The sequence below is a fragment of the Cheilinus undulatus genome, linkage group 23 (genome assembly GCF_018320785.1).
Source record: "Cheilinus undulatus linkage group 23, ASM1832078v1, whole genome shotgun sequence".
Taxonomy (NCBI): Eukaryota; Metazoa; Chordata; class Actinopteri; order Labriformes; family Labridae; genus Cheilinus; species Cheilinus undulatus.
The window spans coordinates 1138988-1153447 of NC_054887.1; the positions used below are offsets into that span (position 1 = coordinate 1138988).

The 14460-nt window shown below is 40.9% G+C and overlaps 1 protein-coding gene across 1 annotated transcript in view; it reads right to left on the bottom strand.

Moving 5' to 3' along the window:
* The window catches only part of LOC121505457 (copine-8), a 107380-nt gene that overhangs the window by 22645 nt on the left and 70275 nt on the right, over nucleotides 1-14460 (bottom strand). The window contains exons 8-11 of the mRNA XM_041780817.1: nucleotides 12658-12761; nucleotides 12122-12226; nucleotides 1782-1823; nucleotides 201-276 (exon numbers count right to left, since the gene is read on the bottom strand). Of these exons, the coding sequence (XP_041636751.1) occupies nucleotides 201-276; nucleotides 1782-1823; nucleotides 12122-12226; nucleotides 12658-12761 (327 nt within the window). The remainder of the gene's footprint in view (nucleotides 1-200; nucleotides 277-1781; nucleotides 1824-12121; nucleotides 12227-12657; nucleotides 12762-14460) is intronic.

A 14460-nucleotide genomic window follows, 5' to 3' on the forward strand; every position in this document is an offset into this window, starting at 1 on the left:
AGTTTTTGAGTTTTCATAGAGAAAAGATCTGGTTGATTTACAAAAGAGAGCAAAACTCCATGATTTTAATTCTTTTAAAAACTTTGATGAAGTGTCAGAAGAATTACAAAGTCTGAGTGACCTGCTGACCTGTCTGCTAGTAGAAAGTGTTGGCTTTAACGCTGTAGCCCACCTACACATGAGCGCACATAAAAACCTACCTCATACACGTTAAACTGGCTCTGCCCTCTGGACAGCTCTCTGTAGCTGGTGCTGAACTCTCCGATAAAATCATGACTACACAGAAAACATAAAAGACAAAGAACATGTCAAACAGGACAAATACAATAATCCCTGGTGAAAACCAAGGCCACTTTTATTCAAACATACAGCTGAGGACAAAATTATTAGCCCCCTGTGAAATTTTAAGCTTTTTTAAGATTCTCCAAAGTGTTTTTTTTAACATAGCATATTAGTTATCTTTCAAGGGCATAGATTATTTTTAGTAACACACAATGAGAGAAATCTTTAATAAAAGGCAAAAAGGACCAGGGTCAATATTATTAGCCCCCTTTAGACCTTTTTACTGAGCCAGAACACAAACCTCTGTTGTGTAACATGCTTCAGCTCTGTAATGCTCAAAGCTTGTAAAATCAAGTTAAAACCTACGGTTATTTCCCAGTTTAGACCCAGTATAAAAGCCTCAGTAAGAGTTTAGGCTGTCACTAGAGAAGGCATCATGCCAAAACCAAAATAAATCAGTTTAGACTGAGAAAAAGAATTGTTGATGCTCACAAAGCAGGAGAAGGATCTACAAAGTTATCACAGCGTTTGCAAGAGTCAAGAACTGGAGCAAGAAGTAAAATCAAGAAATTCAATGAGAGCCACAGAGTCCAGAACAAGCCTGGCAGAGGGAGGAGGAGGAAGATTTCAGAGACCCTGGAAAGAAAACTAGAGAGAGATGTGTCTAAAGAGCCCAGATCAACTGCCAAGACTCCAGAGAAGGACTTAGAGAAGTCAGGAACTGCAGTCTCAAAAAGACCATCACTAGAGCCCTGCAGGAATGGACTGTGAGATTACAGACCAAGAAAACGTCTGCAGATACGTTTAAATCGATGACATTTTCATAAGGGGGCTGATAATTTAGTCCTCATCTGGTTCAGTTTCATTTCACTGCATTGTGTAACTCTGTGGGTTTTGCATCGAAAACAAGCACTCATTTATGATTTGTGCATCTTCTGCAGACATTTTCTGGTGTCAATCTTTTGAAACACACCATTAAAAACCAGAATATTTTAGTGACCCAGCACCAGAATCTAGTATTTAAAGAAGCACATTAAAGTAAACCAGTCTGAACATAAATATCTCATCTTTGTGATTAATTCAGCTGAGTCCAGATTGAAAAGATTTGCATATCTGCATTGTTTTTATCCTTATTTCAAGCAGCTTCCCAACTTTTTGAGAGTTCTGGTTCATAGGCTGGTGCTAAGCACTCTAAAGTTTTCTGTCCTGCCCTTTCTTTAGTTGTATCATTTAACACCTTTATAAATGGCACGTTTGACCTTTATGTGATGCAAAAGTTACTCTTCTCATTTTACAGAATTTAATGTTGGGTTTAAACCTGCCGCAAAGTTACAAACTAGACCAGCTCTAACAAATCTGCCAAACTATTTTTATGGTTCAGCTGTTTATTAAACAAACCTGGTAAAATATAATAGGGTGTGCTCTTAAAGCTGCTGTTCTGGGAAAGATTTTAGCGCCAAGAAGAACAGCAGCAGTCGGCAAACAAAGGTAGGAATTACCTGCCATCTCTGTCCCAGTCATAGACTTCAACCTTGATTGTTCTGTGAAGAGATGAAGGAGAGGAGCATCAGATTAGAAAAAGAGCTGTTTTATCATTCTGCTGGTGTTTCTGAGCATCATCACTCCTCTGAGCTGAGGGCAGACCAGGCAGGTTTCAGACAGATTTTCTTCAGACTCTGCTCAAACGTTCACACTAACTCAAAGACAAGCTGTTTAAGCTTTGGTGGACAGGGTCAAAGGTCAAGGTCAGTGGGCCCTGGGATGACATTTGACAAAGATTTTAATGATATGGGGTCAGTGTATTTTCTGGCAGATCCATTTCCTGGTTGAAACCAGACTCAAAAAATGGGAGAAACTCTCATTATTTATTTTTCTCGTTTTTTGACCAAAAATGGAAAAAACAGGACGAACAGGTCATTTTTCCATTTTTCCATTTTCATTCAATTCCATTATTTAGTTTTCTTCATTAAATGAAATACTTGAGGAAAAGGAAGTCATGTGACCCACAGGGAAAGATAAAATTTTTCAAAATAAAAGCCTCCATGTCACGTGCAGGAATGTGCACATATACTGGTGCACAGATGCACGGTTGACATGGCGCTGTTTCAGACTGGCAGCTAGTGTCAGGGCTGCATCTCAGAGACGCTGCACGTCTCACACACAGAGTATTTTAAGATCTGAGGTCTCTTCTATTCTTTATTTCCACCGCAGCATGCTTAAACACTTAAAGTAGATGCCCCGACATTTGTGACAGAAGAAAATTATGTTTGTTTCCTCTAATATACCACAATAAAGTCTTAAACCAAAGAGCTTAAAGGCTGTCCTCTCTATTTGTGAAATTATAAAACTTTATTTTTATTATTATCATGATGCCATCAGGAGAAGCTGATGCATTCTGCAGCTTATCTTAATTCCCTGTCTGCTTGTCAGCGTATTGCCTCAGGTAATACAGTCTCATCTCCACATAGATCTACTGAGGCGTCTCATTAAAGCTCGCCACAGACAGAGGGCTCATTTCCTTCTGGCAAAAGCAGGAGAGGAATACATAAAGAAGGGGAGGGATGAAGTCAATGATTATTGGAATAAAATCAAAGAAAAACAGAGAATGCAAAGACAATCTGTTAGGGAGAATGAGATGGAAATGAGGTCAGGACAAGACTGTGAAAACAACTCTAGAGTTAAAACTCACAACCAGTGTTACTCAACCTGCTCCCCCAAAGAGCCAAACTGTTGAAAAATACCTTTGCAAGAGCCACAAAAGACACAAAGTCCAGACGAGACATGATGGTGAAAAATATCTGGTGCTCTAAGGGTTAACATGTGATGGTGCTTTCTTTCTCCTGCAATCCATCTCACTGGTTAGCACTGCACTTTTTAACAACTAGAACATTTTTAGGGTTAAATATTTACTGTTAGTATAGAAGTTTGACAGAAGTCTCCAAAAGAGTGTGAAGTAAAGAAAGGAGAGTGTTGAACGGGGACGTTTAGAGACTGGTTGTTTAATATCTGGGGCTTCTTTCTAAATATTCAGGGCTCATGCCTCCGCCCCCTGGAGGGGTTAGCGTTCACCTATACTGGCTAAGCCTTGGGCCGGCCCTGCATCTCTAAAGGAGATGGTCAAATACTGATATGCAAACCTGTAGTACTGATTAGACTGGACAGACGATAAGCTACGACCTAGTTATCTGTGAGGTTCTTATCACTGAGGTGAGCCAAAGATCAGATTCAAACTGTCCTGTAAAAACCAGATCCAAGTCCACAAGAGCAAAGAAAAACTCTAAAACAGGTCACTTTGGCCGGTGGTGTAAATGCACCTGTCTCTCTCTGTCAGTAAGAGAAGGAGTTACAGAGTGATTTCAAAAAGACTTAGAGGCCAGACCATCATAAATCTTTAATTTTGCATGCCTTTATTCTCTTATTGATTCTTGTTGTAGACAAACTAGTGGTATCTGATTCTAAACTTGAGCTGAAATGTCACTTTTCCCTCCTCCTCGCCTCACCATAAGAGAGGGAGAGGAAATGCAAACCAGCATTAATGGGCTTTAAAGCTGCTTAGAGAGCCAGATGCACATTAGAGGAAAAGATGCAAGAAGAGCGAGGAGTGGGAAGCGGCTGGCTTTTTGCCAGCTGGAGCACCTAGGACTGGAACATCAGTGTTCTCTATTGTTTGCAAGTCTTCTTATCTCCTCTCACAGGCTGTAGAGAGACAGACAGAGTGTGTGAGTGTGTGTTTGTGCTGTATGTGTAGTCTGCCAAGAGTTTCCCTGAGTGATAAGACATAGAGCCTCCACTCCTTTAATGAGCTTGAAGACTAAACTTCAGACCAGCACTGCTGTCTTCCAGGTACGGATGGGCAGTAATATGGTAACACTGTATACCGGGGTATTAAAAAATATCCACCGTGTTGCTTCAATAACCGTCATGACGACGGTGTAAAAAGCACACGTTTATGAAAAAAGCCTTGAGAGTGTGTGTCCATTCCTACCAATAGCACCACTGTGTGTGTGAAGATGCTTTAAAGGTGATGACAGAATTTCTGTTAATGATGTCAGGCACAAGTACGTGCATACATACTGGTACATAGAAACTCGTGCACCATAGCATGGCACGGCGCTGCATGGCACGGCCCTGCATGGCACGTCCCTGCATGGCACGTCCCTGCATGGCACGGCGCTGCATGGCACGGCCCTGCATGGCACAGCGCTGCATGGCACAGCGCTGCATGGCACGGCCCTGCATGGCACGGCCCTGCATGGCACGGCGCTGCATGGCACGGCCCTGCATGGCACGTCCCTGCATGGCACGGCCCTGCATGGCACGGCCCTGCATGGCACGGCCCTGCATGGCACGGCCCTGCATGGCACGGCGCTGCATGGCACGGCCCTGCATGGCACGGCGCTGCATGGCACGGCGCTGCATGGCACGGCCCTGCATGGCACGGCCCTGCATGGCACAGCGCTGCATGGCACGGCCCTGCATGGCACGGCCCTGCATGGCACCGTGGTATTCTTCTTTAAAGACAAACTTAATCGTGCACATGTGACTGTGCTGTGATCCATGACAACGTGAGTTTAAAAGAACTTTAATTCTTCTTTCTGAGTGTAGGTCAGTGATAAAAAGGATGAGGGTTATTAATAACCATATGCGCAGACAAGTTTATATCGGTCTCAGAGGTCCCCAAAACACGCCTGTGACGTTGCTGCTTTAAAAAACACTCCAGTATTTGATTTCTGCATGTCTAAAAACTCCTGCTCAGAACAAGCTGTTTCTGTGTCTGTGGCTTTAAATGTTAATGGGCTGTCTGACTCCGCCCCCGACTCCGCCCTTCTTAGGAAATGGATGTGGCTTAATGGATGTGGCTCTCCTGATCCTCCTCTCAACTGAGAATCAGGAGAGGAGGGTGGAACTTTCTTCCAAGCGGGGAGGGCCAACCAAACCTGGGGGCGGGGCTATCTCCCCACATGACATCGTGAGGGGAAATCTGACAACGGCTTATTTCAGCACACATTTTCTGAACAGTGGAGAAAGAGAAGGGGGGAGGGAATGGATTTGTCTGATTCTTGGGGATATTGTTGACAGAGCAGGTGCTCATATTTTATAATTCTATATTTTTGATAGAAAACCTTAAAAAGTGCATTTTGCATCATATGTGACCTTTGAAAAAATGTAAACCACCTAATCCTTCTTCCAAGGATGCCAACCCTACTGTCTGCTTCTTTGTGCTGTTTTCACTACTAGATTCTATCAACACACTATACAGACACCTGACACAATAGGGACCCACACTTTACAAGTTTAAATGTTTGAAACTAAATACCCTCTTTAACAGTGGTTCTGAACATGGCTGTTGAGCCACATGTGGCTCTTTTGTGTCTTAATCTGAAATATTACTCCCTCAGAAAAAGGGAAACTTCAGAAATTGTCCATTGCAAGTCATTAATCAGTTTGTTTACCACAATTATACAGGTGGCTTAAAGTGTCAAACAACATTTAATGTCAGCTTATTTTCATTTACCTTATGAACAATTTTTGGCCCTTTTTTCAATTTTTTTGTCACTTGTAATAAATTTGTCCTGCTTTAAGCCTACTTTGGTCACTTCTGCCTCATCCATTTTTCCCCCTTTAAGCAATTTTTTTTTTGCCAATTTTCACCCATTTTTGTCACTTATTTGCAGCTTTTTTTTTTTTTTTAATTTACTTTTTATTGTTGTTTTTGATACAAACAATAATAAAACAAAACAGCAGGGGGAGGATCCAACTCTCAAGTAACATTTAGATCACACAAATGACAACATGAACATATAACCAAATTAGGTTGTTTGCAATAAAATTTGAAGATATGCCCCCCATAGGGGGCATATTGTTGCTATACAAAATCAGGCCTTACGGTTAAAATGTAGGCGATCCATTTTGACCAGATTTCAGCAAAGATATCAATTTTACATCTCATTTTAAATGTGATTCTTTCCATAACATATATATTGTAAACAACATCAATCCAGTCATTTAAAATAGGTATGTCTCTCTTCAGCCATTTTCTGGTCAGAGCCTTCTTGCTTGCTACTAACAATAGTCTCAATAAACATTTGTCTCTGTTTGCACATTTAAGTTCTTCTAAGTCATTGAGGTACATGGTTTTAAAGTTAAAGCAGATTTCAAAGCTAAAAACTGCCTCCAGGACGCCATGGACACATCTCCAAAATGGAGCCACAGAAGGGCAATCCCAAAAGATGTGAAAATGGTTTGCTATAGTACTTCCACAGGACCTCCAGCAAGTAGTCTGATCAGAGTACTTAGTTTTCTGTGCTGGGGTACAAAAGAAACGGGTCACGTTCTTCCAGCTGTATTCCCTCCAGGAAGGAGAGCTTGTTATCAACCGTTGCTGTCTGCAGATTCTGTCCCATTCCTCCACTGTTATCATGATATTGCCCTCTGATTCCCATCTTGATTTAATGTCCAGAGTATGGTCTCCCTTTAAATTCTGGAGAGCCCGATATAGTCTAGAAATCATTCTTTGGTAGGTGCCATCATTGTAGGCTTTTTGGAAAATATCCAGAATTTTGTCTCCAATTGTCGTGTCATCCTTATTCATTTATTTTTCCTAATAAAGTCTCTGATTTGTAAATACCTAAAATGGTCCTGATTTTGTAGATTATTATTGTCCTTAAGGTCCTGGAAGCTTAACATTGTACCTTTTTTTAGAAGTATGGAGTATGTTGTAAGACCCTTTGCAGTCCAATCTTTGAACCTCGTGTCATGTTTGCTGGGTAAGAACTCCGGGTCATGGGCAAACCACTTTAAGATTTCAACTTTACTTGCCAGTTGGTATTTTTTAATTAGTCCCCTCCATGTTTTTAATGAACTAATTATATATGAGTTATCAGAGTCTGTCAAATGACTAATTAACTCCTATTAATGTATTAACTGGGAGTCTTTTCCCCATTGAGCTCTCTATCTCTTTCCATCTAGATCTGTAATTGGGCTTGCACCATCCAATCAATGGTCTCAATTGAGCGGCTCTGTAATAATCCATTAGACATGGAAGGGCCAATCCTCCTCTCTCCTTAGATAGTTGCAAAATTTTATATCTTACTCTTGGCTTTTTCCCAGCCCAAATAAATAGTGAAATAATTTTATCCCACTCTGAAAAGTATTGTTCTGGTTTTTCAATAGGCACTGATTGAAATAAGTAAAGAAGTCTTGGTAAAATGTTCGTCCTAACTGAGTCGATGCATGAACTTATATTAAGATAAGGGATTAAATTCCATCTGTTAATGTCAAAAATAATTTGCTTTTTCAGGGGGCCGTAATTCATTTCTTCTAATTTAGACAAATCAATTGGCAAGAGGATTCCCAAATATTTTACATGTTTCTTATCCCAATCTAGTTGATACTTTAAACGAAGATACTGAGGGGGGCTGTAATGAATGTTAATGACCTGGGTTTTTTGTTCATTTAGTTTATATCCTGAATATGACCCATATTCCCCCAGCACAGACATCAGCTCAGGCAGTGAATCTGTTGGGCTTGAGAGGTACACGAGGACATCGTCTGCAAACAAGGCCAGCTTTTTCTCTCATGCTGCCATTTTTATACCTTTAATCATGTTGTTCTGCCTAATCCATTGAGCCAACGGTTCAATAAAAATTGCAAATAAAAGTGGACTTAATGGGCAGCCTTGTCTCGAAGATCTCCCAAGCCCAAAAGAGCCAGTTAACTCACCATTGATTTTCAATTTTGCTGATGGCTTGTTGTAAAGAGCCTCTATTGTCTTGATAATTACTTTGTCAAATCCAAATTTTTCCATAGCTTTAAATAAGAATTTCCATCGAACTGAATCAAAGGCTTTTTGAGCTTATCAACATAGCCTGTATGTTATTTTGATTTATATGTCTAATAATATGAACAGACCTTCTAATGTTATCATGTGTCTGACGAGATGAAACAAATCCTGTTTGGTCCAAATTAATTAATCCAGGTATAATTTTTTCAAGTCTTTTAGCAATAATTGAACTAAATAATTTGTAGTCAAGATTCAAAACACTAATTGGTCAATAATTTGCACAATCTAGTTTATCCTTCTCACCCTTAGGTATTACTGATATAATTGCTTCATTCCATGAATCTGGAATTTCCCCCTTAGTCAGAACCCAACTGAATGTTTTTAGCAAAATAGGCATCAGAGCATCTTTTAGATTTTTGTACCACTCAGCCGTAAATCCGTCAGCTCCTGGGGACTTGTTATTTTTTAACCTGGCTATGGCTGAATAAATTTCCTCTATAGTTATTTGTGAACCTAGTCCTTTATTTTGATCTTCGGTAAGAATTGGTAGTTTTAATGATTCGAATAGCATCTCCATTTTCTGGTCATTATCAGTGTGAGGTTGTGAGTATAAATTTTCATAATAGTTCTTAAAGCATTCTTTAATGTCATTCATTTGATGGTAAATTTCCTTAGATTCGGGGTCTCTTATCTTATATATTGTATTATCTGCCTGTTGTTTTCGTAATTTATATGACAATAATTTTGTATACTTACTACCGCCTTCATAATAATTTTGTTTAGTATAAATTAATTTCTTTTGAATTTCTTGTCTGTTTATCTCCTCAACCTGGTTTCTTTTGCTTGTCATTTCTAGATTAATTTTGGGATCCCTTGAGTCTTTATGTTTGGATTCTAATTTTTTCAAATCATATTGCAGGCGGTTGAGTTTTTCCATTCTTTGTTTCTTAAGAAAAGATGTTATAGCAATCACTCTACCTCTCATTACCGCTTTACAGGCATCCCAGACGACAGGTGGAGACACCTCCCCATTGTCATTATGTTCTAAGTAGTCTGATATGTCTTTTGCAAACTGTTCAATTCTGTGTCTGTTCAATATGCTAGAGTTAAACCTCCAATGATTAAATTTCTGTCTATATGCAGTCGTTAGGGATAGATATAATGGGCAGTGATCAGAACAATCCCTCGTTCCAATATGGCAGTGTTGCACTTTATTAAGATCTGTACCAAACAGTAGAAAGTAATCAATTCTTGAATATATTGAGTGTGGAGATGAGAAGAAGGTGTAGTCCCTGGTTGAAGGATTCAGCTGTCTCCATACATCAATTAGTCCTATTTCTAACATCATCGAGTTTATTTTCTTAGTTATTTTCTGGGTTTGGGATATTCTTTTTCCTGAAGAATCAAGACGAGGGTTCAGAGTGGTATTAAAATCTCCTCCACATATGAGAGTCCCTTGGGCTTCTGTTGCAATCTTATCCAGTATTTGTATATAAAGATCAGATTCTGACCCCGGGGGTATATACACATTGTAGAAGGTAAATAAATTCCCGTCAACTCTTCCCTTTATCATTATGAATCTGCCTTCCTTATCACTAGTTGTACATATATGTTCATATATTATTCCCCCAGAAATCAGTATGGCAACCCCTCTCGTGTGTTTTGATCCATTTGATGAAGCAAACACATATTTAAATCCCCGTCTTTTAAGTTTTTCGTGATCTTTTCCCGTCATGTGAGTTTCTTGCAAGAATGCAATGTCTATATGTTCTCTCTTTAATTTTGTAAGAATTTTGAATTGTTTGGTTGGACTAAGAAGACCGTTAACATTTAATGAAATTAACTTTACCATATCCTATCAGTTACCAAATGATCAGGTTTGAACGTGACATTGTATGCCTGTGTTGATGAACTCCTCAAATGCAGATCACTCACAGTGAAAATAGAGAAACAGATCTCCCCTGCTTGTAATATAGAACAATAACATAAATTCAGGAACATTAGAACAGAAGTGTAGGCTTCCCAGAGTAGAGGGACCATTGTCCCTCTGAAGTCCCTGCTGGAAGGTGGAGGGTTATGACCCCCCGAGTGGTTGGGGCCCTCCCTAGTGGTGGAATGACTGATCAGCATGTACATTCCACAATCTCTAGATGAGTCCAGCATAAAGCCATAATGTTTGCTTGCTCAATCGGCCCCTTACATTACTTTTAAATGAGAGGACAGAATAACATCTACAGTTACCTTGTTATGTCCGTTGTATTCAGTTATTTTTACCGTATGAACACCAATCATTTACTGTTTGGAAGCCCTCTTTAACTCCTGCAGCTTATCTCTCACTCGCGTCTCCATTCGTCTCACTCTGCCTCCTGCGTCTGTCTGTTGCCATGGGAACGCCTCCAGTACACGCTCCTCAAAGTTGGGACCCGGCTCCTCTCTAGCGGTGTTTACGGGAGTCCCCCGCGCCTTCAGCTCCAGCGTAGCTGCCTGTGCATCCTCGTAGGTCCGTGCGCCGGTGTTCCAATGGATGCGGATCCTTGTAAACGGAGTTTTGAGTGCTTTTTTAACTCCTCCGTAAGCTCTACGCTTCTCCATGACCTCGTAGGCGTAGTCATGGTCAAAAAAAAACACTACTTGTTGTTAGTGAGGACTTTCTTTTTCCAAGCTAGTTTGAGGACAGTTTCTTTGACATCAGACTGGAGAAAGTTTATGACAATGGACCGTGGGGTAGCATCGGTCCCGGCTTCTGAGCCAAAGCTCTGTGAGCACGCTGAATTTTGAGAGACATACCTTCAGGTAAGGGAAGCTCCTTGGTCAGTAAATTTTCCACAAACTTTATCATGGAGTCACCCTCAGCGTCCTCAGACACACCATACATCCGGATATTGTTTCTTCTGGACCTGCTTTCCAGGTCGGTCACCTTTTGCTGCAGTTTGCGTTGTTCTTTTAGCAGACAGAGCAGGGTCTCTTTAGTTACAGAGCCACTAGCCTCAACCTCAGAAATGCGCTCCTCTGCCTCTGCAATAGCCCCAGCCTGATCTCGAAGTGCCGTCCCCATTTCTGCTAGCTTGTGGTTAAGCTCTTGTTTTAGCATCGTCATCTCATCTTTTAGGTCCTTCCTTAAATCTCCCTTAAGTTCGGAGATAGCTGTGTGTATGTCGCTTTTGAAATCACGGAGGTCTTTGGAGATGGAGCAGATTTCACGAAACAGTTCGTCTCCGGGTTCCCTAGCTTCATTGCTAGTTAGCGCAGCGCCACTTTCATCAACGGGGGTCTCCATTTGGTCCTTCGTTGTTGTAAATTGTCCAGTTGGTTGATTTTTCGAACTCTTCTGACCTCTACGTGGCTTGTTCCCGCCCATCTGCCTGCTGTACAAGTTAGCGAGTTGAAATTCTCAATTTGGGGGATGATTTCAGGCCGATTGAGACGGAGCAACAAATTACACGTCTATCTCGCACATGGGTTCCGCCATTTTTCTCTTATTTGCAGCTTTTTGACCATTTTTGCCACCAGTAACTTATTTTTATTGCCACTTTTACCCATTGTTGTCACTTAAACCCATTTTTGCCAACTTTTACCCATTGTTGCAACCTTTAAACTTATTTTTATTGACACTTAAACCCATTGTTGCCACCTTACAACTTAATTTTATTGCCACTTAAACCCATTTTTGCCACTTTTATCCATTGTTTCCACCTTTAACTTATTTTTATTGCCACTTTTACCCACTTTTTGCCACCTTCTACCCATTGTTGCCACCTTTAAACTTAATTTTACTGCCACTTTTACCCATTTTTGCCACCTTTAACCACGTGGCGTGGCTCTTGCAAAGGTATTTTTTTTAACAGTTTGTCTCTTTGTTTGAGCAGGGTTGAGTAACGCTGCTCTATAACATTTTACATGTACTGTATGTTGTTTTAAAAATACTAGTCTGTAACCCTCTTTGGTGAACTCTATCCATCATATTACCATATGAACTTCACATTTTTAGTGTCCTGTCCTGAAATGAACCCTGGAAATTCAACTGTCACCTTATCTGGTAACAGAAATCTGGCTCACCTGTCATAATCTCCATTGCACAGAGCTCGAACAGGAATCTTAAACGCCTGCCAAACTGGGTTCAGAGTGTTTTTAATCACCTCTGTCTTGTGGCAAATGGTAAACCTGCAGAAAAAGATAAGGGCAGACAAATAGATTAGAATATTAAATGATTTCTGTGTAATGATATGAGCAGACCTGCAGGAGAAGTGGAGAAATCTGGAGCCTCAACACACACACATACACACACACTGCAAAGTGTGTTATTAGTCGCTGGCAAGCAGGTGGATTTGGTATCTTCAACCCTCAGAGCACAAGGTGTTATCTGACCCGTCACACACCACAGCATGGAGAAGAAGTGGATCGAACACACACACACGGATGCTAGCATCCTGTTTCCACACACACACGTTTCCACCTGTAATTCACAGACATGCTTAAACAAGCAACTCCTTTTTGGTTGGAGACAAATCAATGAAACCAATTTCCTGTGGATGGAGTGGAGGATAAAACCCAACACGAAGCTGAGAAGGAGAGATAAGGCAGAAGAGACTCACGTGCCATCCTCATTGCTTCTGTAGAAGACCATGAAAGGGTCAGACTTTCCAAAGAAATCTTTCTTGTCCAATTTATTTCCACAGAACTGCATCATCACCGATTCCTAACGAGCAGAGAAAGGAAAGAAAGAAGCTCATTGGATAAAAAACGCAGTTACAGAACCAAGGAAGATGCTTCCACATCTTTATGTACCAAAGTTAGTCATCACTGTAAATCAAAACCTTCAGGACAGTCTCAGCTTCATGGTCACTCAGGCTTATCCTAGAGGACTGTGTAAAGAGTTACTTTAGCCCATATGATGAATTTTAAAATGCCATTTTTGAAATTTTTTTTAATCTCTAGACTTAATTTTGGCTTCCAAAACATTAAAGATTATAGCGATAGCATTACAGCCTGCTGAAGCTACCACTGGTCTCTACTCCTGCAGCCATAATCATACAGTCAGTGTCTTTGAGAATGCAGGCCACTGTAATAGGATAAAAACACTGTGGTCGTCACATCATGCCTGTTGCACAAGATTAATTTGGGCTTCCAACCACTGTTCAAATCATAAAGAAAAATTTTAAAGAAGTGAAAATGGCCATGTGTTGAATTTGCAGCAGGCCAAGTTCCATGTTAACATAGGAGCCCTTCTCTGATATCACCTTCACTATTCTTGCATACATTGAACTTGTGAGTTTTTGGAGAGTTTCTGCTTGAATTTCTTTGCAGGATGTCAGAAAATCCTCCCAGAGCTGCTGTTTTGATGTGAACTGCCTCCCACCCTCATAGATCTTTAGCTTGAGGATGCTCCAAAGGTTCTCAGTAGGGTTAAAGGTCAGGGGAGGATGGGGGCCACACCATGAGTTTCTCTCCTTTTATGCCCATAGCAGCCAATGACACAGAGGGATTCTTTGCAGCATGAGATGGTGCATTGTCATGCATGAAGATAATTTTGCTACAGAAGGCACGGTTCTTCTTTTTGGACCATGGAAGAAAGTGGTCAGTCAGTTCTGCTCTCTCCTCATGATTCCAGCCCAAAACATGACTCCGCCCCCTCCTTGCTGACATCACAGTCTTGTTGGGACATGGTGGCCATCCACCAACCATCCACTACTCCTCCATCTGGACCATCCAGGGTTGCACGGCACTCATCAGTAAACTAGACTGTTTGAAAATGAGTCTTCTTGTATTTCTGGGCCCACTGCAACCATTTCTGCTTGTGAGCATTGGTTAGGGGGGCTGAATAGTAGGTTTATGCATGACTGCAAGGCTCTGGAGGATCCTACACCTTGAGGTTGGTGGGACTCCAGAGACACCAGCAGCTTCAAATACCTCTTTGCTGCTTTGTAATGGCATTTTAGCATCTGCTCTCTTAATCTGATGAATTTGTCTGTCAGAAACCTTCCTCATTTATGCCTTTATCTGCAGGAACCCGTCTGTGCTCTGAATCAGCCACAAACTTCTTCTCAGTACGATGATCATGCTTAAGTTTTCCTGAAATATCTCATGTTTTCATTCCTTGTCCAAGGCATTGCACTGTTTGAGGCTCTTCAGCAGCAGAGATCCTTTTTCTTTCCCATATTGCTGAAACCTGTGGCCTGCTTAATAATGTGGAAGGTTTATGACACTAAAATCCAATTTGCCTAGTAATTTGGAATGGGGTATAATGTATTCAGCCATGGTAGAAGCAGAAAAATATGGAATCATGTCCAAATGAATGTCAAATCAACCCCAGGAAGGAACAATAATCCACTCCTGATAAACTAGTCTCATAAGAACTCCCGCTATCTTGTCCCCTCTCGTCTCAAGCTTTCAGAGCT